Source organism: Belonocnema kinseyi, chromosome 8 (assembly GCF_010883055.1).
Source record: "Belonocnema kinseyi isolate 2016_QV_RU_SX_M_011 chromosome 8, B_treatae_v1, whole genome shotgun sequence".
Lineage (NCBI taxonomy): Eukaryota > Metazoa > Arthropoda > Insecta > Hymenoptera > Cynipidae > Belonocnema > Belonocnema kinseyi.
Window position 1 is genome coordinate 37,025,031 of NC_046664.1, and position 12,993 is coordinate 37,038,023.

At 29.1% G+C, this 12,993-nt stretch overlaps 2 protein-coding genes across 2 annotated transcripts in view; both read left to right on the plus strand.

Annotated features, from left to right (window-relative positions):
- Positions 1-3,964, plus strand: part of LOC117178119 (jerky protein homolog-like) — a 5,253-nt gene extending 1,289 nt beyond the window's left edge. Inside the window, exons 2-3 of the mRNA XM_033369371.1 lie at positions 2,058-2,911; positions 2,986-3,964. Of these exons, the coding sequence (XP_033225262.1) occupies positions 2,058-2,911; positions 2,986-3,748 (1,617 nt within the window). The 3' untranslated portion in view covers positions 3,749-3,964. The remainder of the gene's footprint in view (positions 1-2,057; positions 2,912-2,985) is intronic.
- Positions 3,965-9,990: 6,026 nt separating this feature from the next.
- Positions 9,991-12,993, plus strand: part of LOC117178440 (esterase E4-like) — a 15,441-nt gene continuing 12,438 nt past the window's right edge. The window contains exon 1 of the mRNA XM_033369866.1: positions 9,991-10,187. Coding sequence (XP_033225757.1) covers positions 9,991-10,187 — 197 coding nt within the window. The remainder of the gene's footprint in view (positions 10,188-12,993) is intronic.

Genomic DNA, 12,993 nt, shown 5'->3' on the forward strand with positions numbered 1-12,993 from the left:
CACACACACACACACATATATATAGATAAATTGATGCATATTCCAATTAATAATGAGTCAGGCGGTCCTCACTGTTTACGTTTCAATCCCCTCCGAAATCAGTCCAAGGTTATTTGAAGGAAACTCCCCACACTTGAATGAAAGCGAGAGTGATGTATTTCCAATTTTTTTTGTGTTTACATAAAACTTTGTATATTTAGGTTTTGAGGGTCGCTGTTTTCAAATCTTTTTTCAGATTTATAAAATTCAATATGGCGAATCCAATATGATGGGTAAAATTATCAAGGTCGTAAGAGTGTAGTCCACTATATTGGATTTGTGAATTTTTAAATCCTGATAACAGATTCGTGATTAGTGACCTTAAAACCCCTTAATGCAACTATTTTCATTTTAAAAAAATTTATCTGAAAAATGTATGCATCAGGGTTAATGTAAAATGTGTGAATTAAAATTTCAAAACTTATATTCCACATGAGGGAATTAAAATAATTTAATAGACATATTTCGGAACTGATTAAAAGGAATTAAATAAACTCAAGATATGAATAATTTTGCGAAATACAAGACATCTATGTGAGTTGTGCCTATCGGTGCAGTTAGAAGGAATTAAATATATTGAAAATACGTTCTCTTTTGAGGATGAGGAAACTATCCGGCGGTCACTAAGGAAATAAAAATGATCTAGTTTCGGAGATATCCTACACATTTTATTAATATGAAAAAATCGCGCACTCAAAAAAATAGAATGCTTTTCACTTTTACGCTGCAATCTAAAAATATTAATTTTTCTCTATCCAACGCTTATTACAGGGTTAATTAAAATAAATAGATCACGTCTTAATTGTTAATAACTTCTATTTTTTAAATATTTTATTTGAAAATTTGAAAATTGATGTTAATAAAATAAAAATAAATTTCGTATTTAATATATCTTTAATGTTTAGAAAGTTTTAATTGTGAACGGTTCCGTTAACTGTGTTAAATCACCTAACCTCAAGCTGACGTGAGTGCGCAAGCGCATACGTGTTTGTGAGATTTTCAAACGTTTCACAAACTTTTATCCCATGAAACTTTTTATTGTTTCATGAAATTTTTAATGTTTAAATGAAACGTTTTATGGACTCAAACCCCCACATTTTCGCAGCCTACGAAAGCCGCCATTTTCGATGATCTTTTTTAAAAAACAGTATACACGACACGGGGCTGAAACTTCACCCCAATAGCATGGAACGTACCTGGAACGTTGTGCGGGGACTTTCAGAACGTTCCCTGAACGTGTGAAAAATAAATTATCGTTATTGTTATTATCATCAATGAATATCCGATAAACCGTAAGTGATGGTGAAAATTGATATGTCAGTTTATGATATTTTTACCTATCTTATACGATTTACGAGATTATTGTTATTAAAAATAATAATGGAAGGTTCCCTGAAGGTCCCAGTGGAACCTTTCTGGAACATTACCAAGCGGCGGACATTTGACGATATAAGGAAATGTTCCGAAGGTTCCTGCGGAACGTTCCCGGAATAGTAATGTACTATTCCGATACTGCTGCCGCCACCCAAAATCGCGGCGAACCTGGCAAGAGTAAGGTAAGCAAAGCTCGATATCCATTGGAAACAATATAAATTATATTAAAATTATAAATTCTGTCATAAGTCATACGCATTTTAAAAACACTGTATGCGATGTGGAACAAATTTATGTATGGTGAACAATTGTTCAAACTGTGTAGGACTTATGGAAGCATTTTATAATTGTACTTTGCATTGTTTCCAGTGGATTTCGAGCTTTGTTCGCCTCACTTTTGCCACGATCGGCGCAATTTTTCGGTTAATTAGCGCCATATAAAGATATATTAGATCCTTATTATAATTTGGGGTTTTCATCATTCGACTTATTGTTTAAAAAAATTGTTTTGGTTCTGTTTATTTTTTTTCTCTTTCCTTACATTGACACATTTTCACAAGTTCATATTTCGAAATTAAAGTTAGTTTTCAGTGATCACGTGTGGTATGATAATGGACTAAAAATCGGTTATTCTAAATTCCCAGAAAGAAAAGCGTAAAATGCTCACGATCCAACAAAAAATCGATATTCTGGAAAAATTGGAACAGGGAAGAAAAAATCGTGAGCTTTGCAAAGAGTATGGACTTTGCAGTTCCACCATTTCAACCATCTTGAGGAACAAAGATAAAATCTTTCAATATTTCAATGAACTTCAAAATACCCATGGTAATGCAAGAAAGAAAAAAATCATCACTGCTCCTGATCTTGAAATTCTTGATAAAATTGTCTATGCATGGTATTGTGAGAAACTGACTATTGGAGAACCAATTTCGGGAGTACTTTTGAGAGAGAAAGCACTTTTTTTTTACCAACAACTTAAAGACAATGGAAAAATAGTGGAAGGATCACTCGAATTTAAAGCTAGTAATGGCTGGTTGAGAAACTTCAAAGACAGGCACGAATTTCGTATACTTCAACTCAAAGGGGAAAAACCTTCAGCCAAACACGAGGGAAGTGATTCATTCATTACGTTTTTCAAAGAGTTTCTGCAAGATAACGAGTACGAATATGAGAATGTGTACAACGCGCAGGAAACAGGTTTGCAGTATCGAAGTTTGCCAAATCGCACTTTTGTTTCTGCAAATGAAGAAGAAGTAGCGGAGCATAAGCCATTAACAGATCGCTTGACTGTCATGCTTTGTGCTAATGCGATTGGATCACACAAAATACCTCCATTAATTATTGGAACATCAAAAAAACCTCGCTGCTTGGAAAAAGAAAAAACACTACATGTCGATTATATTGACCAGGAAAATGCGTGGATGACAACAGACATTTTTTTGTATTGGTTCCGAGAAATATTCCTGAAAAACGTTCGAAAGTTGAAGCCTCATGCAAGGTATGAACTTGATATTTGCTCATACTTTTGCATTTCACCTTTAGCGTTTTCATTACAATTTAACTCTTTTCCAGGATTGTTCTTCTACTGGACAACGCACCCGCGCATTCTCCGACTGAACCATTAAATTCGATCGACCATAAGTGCGAGATTATATACCTTTCTCCTAACGTTAGCAGCCTGATTCAACCGATGAATCAGGGAGTGATATCAGCTGTGAAACTTCATTACAAAACGGGATTTTTGCGAGAACTATTAGCAGGCCAGCACGACAACAAGGCTTCTGTTATCAAATTTGTGAAGAAGTTTTCTGTGCTTGAATACATAGGGATTCTACGGAATGCCTGGAGTTCTATCACTACGAGTGTTCTGAGCAATTCATGGAAGAAGTTGATACCGAGCTTGGTCTCAAGTACAAGCGTGATTCCCTCAAATGAAGAACTGCTTCGCCTGGTGAATCAAGTTCCTGGAGGAAACTCGCTTTCTGCGAACGAAGTTTCTGATTGGCTAAGCCAGGAACGAAATTTGCCCGTTTTTGAGGGCAGTAGTGATCAACAATTGTTGCATTTATATGCCTCAATTCAGTTGCCAGTCTCCGACATAGAAGAGAGTCTGGATTCAAACGTCGAGGAAGCTGAAGAGCTTGAAGAATCTGCTGATGAATCTGTTTGTCTTTCGACACCAGACGTTATTCTCAAAGAAACGCAGAGCATTATAAACTGGACGCGGAGAACGATGCATCTCACAGATGAAGAAAATTTGGCTTTGATAAAGGTTCGAGACCAAGCACTCGATATGGTACTGGCTGGGAAAGTAATAAAGGAGGAAGTAGAGTAAAAAAAGAGCAAACTATACTGCCGTGCATACGTGTTTGGCCACCTCTTTTTTATATGACTGAATTAATTCTCTTAATTTTCATTATGCCAAAGCTAAACAAAATTCTCCTAAAAGGGTTGATTGTTCTCGAAATTCTGTATAAAATGAGCCCAGGGTGAAGACAATTTGTCTAGTTTTTAAGTATATATTGCAAAACAGTGTAAATTTCAATGTTTTCTTAAATTTTTAATAACTGACACAATGTTTCCAACAATACAAATTTTCTTTACGAATTGCAAGAACTTGAAGTCATAACAAAAATGTTGGAAAAATTGCAATATTCCTTTTGATAACAAAAATATTTCTATAAAATATATGAAACATATAATCATGAAGTTTCTATGTAATTTCCTTAAAATATAGATTAATTCAATTCTCATTTGTTGTGATAGGTTGAAAAAATAGCTTCAAAATGAGCCTAAGAATATTGGAAAATGTTGATTATTTCGGAAGTTATTGAACATTTGAAAAAATATTGAAATTTACACTATTTTTATAATATCTAATTTAAAAATAGACGAATTGGCTTCATCATGCGCTCATATTATACCGAATTTTGAGAGAATACAACCCTTCGAAAATAAATTTTTTAGCTCTGGCATAATTAAAATAAGAGAAACTTAATCAGTCATCAAAAAAGAGGTGGTCAACAATTTTTAGACGGCACTATAACTTTATAAGTTTTCCACTTGATGACTGAACTTAGGCTGTAAACGGTTGTTCCTTGCTATTTAGTTTCTAAAAATAATATTTTATACATGTCTGCATTAGGGTGGGCTGAATTTTTTTTTTTATTAGGGCTATCAAAAATCTCTGTTTACATATCAAAATGAGTCTTTATGATTTTTTTTTCCGATTTTTAAAACGATATCTTCAGTTAGCAGAAACTTTTTGAAACTTTGAAAACAATTTTTTTTTATAGGTTTTAATGCTGGATCACCATTTCTTCATGGGATCAATGTTTACCGCACGAATTCATTTATTTTGATGTAAAAAAAGATTTAAAAAAGTGTTTATTGTAAAAGAAAATTATGGCGATGAATCAAGTTTCGAAGATAATCAAAAATAGTAAAAAAAAAAACATGCATTTTTTTATTATCATTTTCAGGAGTTTTTCAGGACCTAAAAATAGATATAACTTTAGAAGGTAAAGTTCTGGGTTACTGTGAAAGTAAGAAAAGAGCTGCGAAACTTGAGTAAAATTTAAATAATCTGCAAATTAATACGAAATAACAGAGCAATTTTGTCTTTTTCTTCTAAAGTTACATGTATTTTAGGGCCTAAAAGGACCCCTAATAATACAAATTTTAAATTTTTTTTGGATTTTTTACCATCTTTGATTATCTTTGAAACTTTGATTTCAAATAAAAATTGTATTCTACACAAGTACATTCATCACCAGAATTTTTTGTACACTAAAAGTTTCTGAAAATCATCTGTTACATTAAAATAAATAAATTCGTACAGTAAAAACTAATTCGATGAAGAAATGGTGACCAGACATTGAAGTATATCGAAAAAATCACTGTTTTCAAAGTTACAATCTTCAAAAAGTTTTTGCTAATTAAATATATCGTTTTAAAATTTGTTTAAAAAGCATGAGAATTCATTCTGAGATGTACAAAAAGATTTTTGCTACCCACAATAAAAATTAAAAAAAAAAAAAATTCGGCCCACCCTAGTACAGGTATACGCAAAATATAAAATATTTTTATATATGTACAAATTGGGCTTCTATGACCTACGAACGATATGAAAACGTGTTTAAAAACATTTTCAATAAGCAAATTATTTTCTACGAAATTATTTTGAAAAATATGTAAAAAAAAAGCTTGCTCGCAAATGATTTTAATAAATACGTTTCATTGAGAATTGAAAATTAATTTTTTAATAAAACCCATGATAAAAAAAAAATAAATAGAAAATAAAAAGTTGAAAATGACAAAACAATATTAAACTTGCTTCACTTGAGAAATGGCCTGTTGAGTTTCAATAATTCAACAATAATGAAAAAGAGGCACACAAAATGCCAGTGGAAATTTGAAAATCAAAAAATTATTTCAAATATGAATGGAAATGACTAAATTATTTCTATGAAACAGTTAATTATTCTACAATAAAAACAAATTGCTCAAGTCCGCGAGAACATCACGCAAAGTTGTTCCAAAATTGTAGATATTCTTTGAAATCGAATAATTTTTTTTAAAAATATACTAATATAATTCAACATTATCCAAAAATTCTAAATTTGGTGCGAATTACAATGATTTTTGCTTAAAATGACCAATTTTCAACGTAAAACAGACAAGACGCGATTGCCATTCTGATAAAAGGCCTTAAGACCCACTTCTCCATGCTGACAGGCAAGAGAATTGAAAAAATTGAAACTAAGATCAATTAAAACTTGGTATATCTTTTCTTTAAAATGAAACCAAGAACATTATCAAATATTCATTTGTTATCGAATTATAATAAATGAAAAGTGCGGAAGCATGCGTCGATTTGCGTAGATATTTCAAATTTTAATTTAGAGAATCTTCCATTACACAAATAAACGTTGATTATACCGATTATAGCCAATATTAAATTACATAATATTAATGTAAATAAACAATTCATGTTACTTAACAAAGAAACAAATTAAAATTCGACCTTTATGTAGTTTCGTATTGTGAAAAAAAATGAATCAGTTATTAATTAATAATTTTACCACATTAAAATCAATAAACAGTTATTTTTATTGAAACGTCCAAATCAAGCTTCCTTATATTTTAATGAAAATTTTAATTTTTAATGAAATTTTTAAATAATTTCAGAAAAAAATATTTACATATAATTTTAATTTCTGAATTCAGATACTCATTTCACAACATCACAAACATTGACAAAAATTGTTTATAATTATTATAATAATAAACAAATAATTATTATATAACCTTAAAGTAAATAATCTATATGTTACTGATTCCATTACAAATCATGTAATGAGGTCTGCATGAGGTCAAAGTATTTGGCTGAGAAACATTTTTTTCAAGAAGAGTGGGCTGTTGAAGATAACATTACAATTTCATAAAAACTGCCAAAATATTTTTTTAAGTGATGCCGTTTTTTACCAAAAATACATATTTAGTTGGGTTTTCTTTCATGTGGTGAGAAACTCTTATCTCTATCGAATGATCGGAGAAAAATATCAAAATTGTCTAAATTGAGAAAATGTCGGCGGTTTTTTTGAAAATTTCGAAAATGGATTTTCTTGACTGGGCCACCTTTAATTTTTTTGAGGATTGTCGATAATATGGACTACATATTGTCCGAATTTGTCTTTTGGTAAACAATTTCTTCCTATTAAAAAAATTTTTTCGACAAAAAATCAAAGTCGTTTAACAATTATCTTTTAAAAGAGCCTCTTTTACTTTTTTATTATATGGCACTACATCAAGTTATATACCTACAAAAACTGAAACACCAGGAAAAATCCTTGATATTATTAGTATACTTTCATTCCAAAATATTTTGACCTCATGCAGACCTCATTACATGATTTGTAATGGAATCACTCATAAATAGATTATTTACTTTAGGTTTATATAATTTAATATTGGCTATAATTTATATAATAAAATTTTATTTATATTTAAAATAGCTCGATCGTAATTATGTAACTTTGTCCATGTTTGTGAAGGGAAATGAGTATCTGAATTCAGAATTCAAAATTATATTTAAATATATTTAAAATTTTTTCTGAATGATTAATTAATTACTGATTCATTTGTGTTCACAAAATTAAACTACATAATGATCGAATTTTAATTTTTGTTTGTTAAGTAACATGAATTGTTTATTTACATTCAGGTTATATAATTTAATATTGGCTATAATCTGTTTAAACAAAGTTTATTTATGTTTAATACGTATCTCTTTATTGCATTTACGTATATAATAATTGCAAAGACTTGTGACCAATTCTCGATTATCAAATTCCACATTGTATATGCGTCAGAGAAGGAAATGGAAAAATGAAAGATTCTCTAAATTAAAATTTGAAATATCGACGTCAATCGAACGGTCCAATGGTGACTGTATTCTTTCGTCTGTTGTCTTCCGCACGTTATTAACAAAAGGTGTAAATTCGACGCATGCTTCCACATTTTCCATTCATTATAATTCGAGAACAAGTGAATATTTTATTATTTTTTGGTTTCTTTTTAAACAGGAGATTCCAAGCTTTAATTTATAGAATTTTAAATTTTTAAATTTCTTTCTGAATCCAAATTTTTAAATTATATGTAGATTATGTTTTAATTATTTAGCGATGTATTTTCGTACGCTGTGGTTTTAAAAAATTGTTTAGACGTTTAAATGTAAGTAATTATTTCATGATTTTTATTTTTTTAACTGAGTATCGGATCGGAATATGATTTTAAAAATTGTAGGTAATAACTTGTTATGATTTAGAGATGTTTATTCATGCACTGATTTACAACAATCACCGCGAAATGAGTATTTTATTTAATTTTCAAAATTATATGTAATACATATGGTTTAATTACTTAGCAATGCATTTCGACGAGCTGTTATTTTTCAATTAAAATTTTGTATTTTTTAATTAGTTAGAATATTTATTAATACATCATATTTTAACCCTTGTGTTGCCACGCGGGTACCCAGGTACCCACCGGCATACGTTTTGTTGAATAACTTTTTTTATGATAAAGATAGGCCGAATGCTTCTCGAATCAGCATGATTTAACTGATTCTCTATCGAAATTTACATTGCACATATTTTTAGAATTTGTTTAGCTTGAAATATCTTGCAATTAAAAAAAATACACGGAGGAGCCACCCGGGTACCCCGACAGAAAAAGAATGATTTTCATACAGTATATCATTAAAATAAAGTTTGTTATAATATTATATGAAGTAAATATGGATAATTTTATAAATAATAACAAAATATATACATTTTTAATTAAATTTTCTAGAATTCTTGGACGTAATACCGAGCCTCCTTGGAAACAAGAAATTTACGATGTAGCTGCGCACGTTTTATATCTGTTCCAGTACATTATTAAATTATTATATTCAAGTAGGAATACCTTCCTAGAATATGAATAATTAAATATTGATTGAACACACATAGTTACTTCAAGTTACAATGGACTTTTAACAACAATTTCGTTGGCGGGGTACCCAGGTACCCGGGTGGCAGACGCTGTGAGTTTTTTTGGGTGGCAACACGAGGGTTAAGAAGGAAAAATTCAAAGTAAAAAATATAACGTAACTATTATTCAAACGATTCACTTTATAATTATATTAATTATCATTGATATTTTTTCCGGATTTATTACGCTGGTTAAGTCATGCACGTTAAATCTTCAAATCATTACTGTAAATAATAGTAATAATAAATTAATTAATTCTACGTTACATATGGATTCACTGAATACGTTCTTTCAGAATTTAATTTTAATACGAATTTTAATGGTCAAAAACTTTAAACAAATAAATAGTTATTTGAAAATTGGGTAAATGATAAAAACTAATATAAAGCTGGCGCGCGTATAATAGTCTAGTGATATAGGCAAACGTTTTTCACTCAAAAAAGCGATACAACATTCTTATAATTTATTACATTCTCATCATTCATGTATGAGAAAGTATTCGAATTGTCCAAAATTTGACACCTCAACATTCAAATTTTTATTCTACATTTAATTCTTCTATTTTTGGTTAAAAAATCATTCTTTTTTTTTCATTAAAAAAAATTTTGTTGAAAATTAGTTTTTTTTTTTGGTTAAGCATTTATTTTTATAACATTTGAACTATTTTAATTTTGGTTAAAAATTGATTGTTTTTAGGTGAAAATTCATGTACTTAATGCGAATGATATGCATTTTATTACTTTAAATTCTTTTACCATTTAAATTAAGCGCCCTTTTCATTTTGAAGCCAGTTTCAAGCGATACATTTTCCCGCGAAATTTAAATAGTGTAATTATTATTGATAATGATAGAAATTATGATTGTTTAAATCCTAATTAAAAATGCTCATAAATGCTCAATAAATTTTCAAAGCATGGATGCAACACATATATAGTTGACAAACACAGACTCACAATGTAAAACAATAAGAAGGCAAAAGCTTTATAAGTGCTACGATGCATGCAGAGTAGACATTCAGTGAAAGAGCACTGATCTTGACAAATGTATTTATTAAAGAAAAAATCAGTGCTTACATTTGCATACTTAAATTTAGGGTTTATATCAGGACTATGTGTTGATCCTTTGGTGAAAGTATCTCAAGGATTCCTTCAAGGGACTGTATTGGAAACCAGAAATGGAAGAAATATTTCCGCTTTCATGGGAGTGCCCTATGCTCTACCTCCAATTGGGAAATTAAGGTGAAAATATTCATTTGAAAAACCCAACTCTCGATTTATTTCAAAAGACAATTTTCCGTTATCGCCACAATTAAAATATTTTATGCTAAAGTATAATTTTTTAAATTGTTTGAAGCAGCTATATATTTTTAATATTAATTTCTTTCTGAAAAATTTCATAGTTAAAAAATTGCAAGTAACTTTTTATTAAACCTCGACTTACAAATCGAAAGGAAAATTTGGTCTATCAAATGGAAAACTTTTCGATTTGTTTGAATTTTCCTCAAAATAATATTAATATTGCCGATTGTCTACAGATTTAGCATTATTTTATATAAATATTGAATTGTTTAAATGTTGAAATTTAGATTCAGTAGCCCTCAAGTTGTAAAAAATTGGGAAGGAATCAATTTAGGTACAAAAGATGGAAATATATGTGCTCAACCTGATAATGGAACAGTCATGGGAAACGAAGATTGTATATTTTAAAATATTTTCACACCGATTTTGCAGTTTAATGGATCCCCAGTAAGCTTTTCGAAACAATTTTTTTTTACAATAATAAAAACCAGCTACATTTTAATCACCTGATATATAAACGACAAATGTTTAGGGACCGTATCTAAATTACGTAACAGCTGATGGGGTTTAGGAGAGGGGGGGGGGGGGGGGGGGGTAGATATTTTGATACGATTTGTTACGGAAGGGCCCTTCACTCCTGTACGTAATTTTTGCAAATTCGCAAAAACTTTCTCCTGAAGATTATCTTTTTAGTTATAAATTTCATTATTTGGTTGAAAATTTAATAATTTTCTTAAAAAGACATCTTTTTTCTTTGTAAATTCAACTGTTTTGTTACAAATTCGTTTTTTTTTGGGTAAATAATTCAACTCTTTTCGCCGCACATTAACCTTTTGTTTAAAATTCATATTATGTGTCGAAAAGTTAATTGAAATATTCACAGATGAAAATAAAACTCCCTTTTTGGAAATATTGTCTCTTTTGATTTAAAAGTTCAACTGTTTTAGTCCAATTTTCATTGTTCCTAGACAAAAATGCTACTTTTGGGTTGAAAATTTAACAATCTAGTTAAAAAGTTCAACTGTTTGGTTAAAAAATCAACTATTTAGCAGAAAATGAACTTATTGTTTATAATTCTCATTCTGGTGTTGGAAAGTAATCTGGAATCTTCTTTGGATGAAGGTTTAACTATTTTTCTGAAGGTTTTTTTTAGTTCATCTTTTTTTGGAAGAACTCTAAAGAAAAAAAATGGTTTAAAATGTTATCAACAAGTGAATGAAAAAGCATAATTTTTTCGTGATTTGCAATCATTATTTGTTGAAATTCATAGCTTTAAAAAATCTTTGTAAAAAATACGCAGTTTGAAAATGTGTACATAAACATGCTCAATTTTTTTAGCTAAAAATATATTTTCAATGACTCCTTGTTGTCATACTTTGTAATTTGATAACAAAATTATTTATTTAAACAATCATTATAAAAAAATCCCTATGGTTATCATTTTTCCATAAATCGACTCAATTGTTTAGACGCATTCGATTAAAAATGTCTTGCATTGACTTTTTGCGGCCATATTTTTAGAACTAAGAATACATTTGATTTATTTAAACAATTTATATAAACACAGGCACATTTCTATATTTGAATCCACGAAAATTCTAATTTTTGTTTAAGAACTCCACTAAAAAGGTCTTGCCAACAAACAAACTAAAAAAAACTTATTCAACAACTGCTACCTTAAAATATTAAAAATATTGAAATATTTGTTATTAAATATAAAATTTTGCTTTGGCTGAAATAAAATATAAGCAGTCACGCATTATGACTGGAAGCCTTTCGGTGATTTAAAAAAAAAACTAAAAGCGCTAAAAATTGAATTTTGAAGACATTTGTATGAAAAAAATTGCTTTTTGGCACAATGTGATAGTGCTTTATTCTAGCGATTTTTCTGAACCTGATAAAGTAATTTTCAAAACTGAAAATCTCAAAGCTCAAAAGGTAAAAATTTAGGATAAAATCAGTAGACTTTAAAACAATTCAAGAGAATTTCAAAGAATTTAAAAGAAGTTAGGGTAAATCTAAAAACAACATTTCAAATCTCTTCAAATCTTTGTAAGCCATCAAATTTATGACTAACGAAGTGACTAATGACTACAAAACAATGTTTAAATTGAAAAAATTCCAGCAATTACAATTTAATATAAGTGAATTTAAAAGAATTGAAAGAAAATGCTAAGAATTCGATGATATTCATAGAAAAATTTGGCTGTATTTAAAAAAGATATCAAAAGAATTAAAAACAACTCGAAAATATGAAAAAATTGATTGAATTGAGGAAGTTTGAAATGAGTTTCGACAAATTAAAAAGGAATTCAAAAGAATTTAATGAGATGCCTACAAATTTAACATGAGTTTAAAAGACTTAAACATGAAATAAACAAAACCTTTTTGAAAATCCAATGAACTGAGTAAAATTGAGTGAATTTAGAAGAATTCAAAAGAATTTAACAGAATCGGGGATAAAATAATAGGAACTCAAGGCGAACTCTTAATGAATTGTAAAAAATATTTCAAAATCTAGTGTAAGATTTGAAACTCTACGATCCCTTACTTTTTTAAATACATTCTTTGAAATCCATTAAAATAATAGAACATCCTATGCAGTTCTATGGAATTTGATATTTCCAGAAATTCTGAAAAAATTATTAAAATACCTTGGGAGCGTTTAAAAACCTTTAAAATTACTGAAATCCTTGGAAATTTTATAAAACCCCTTAAAATCTTTTAAAATATTATAAACTTTTTA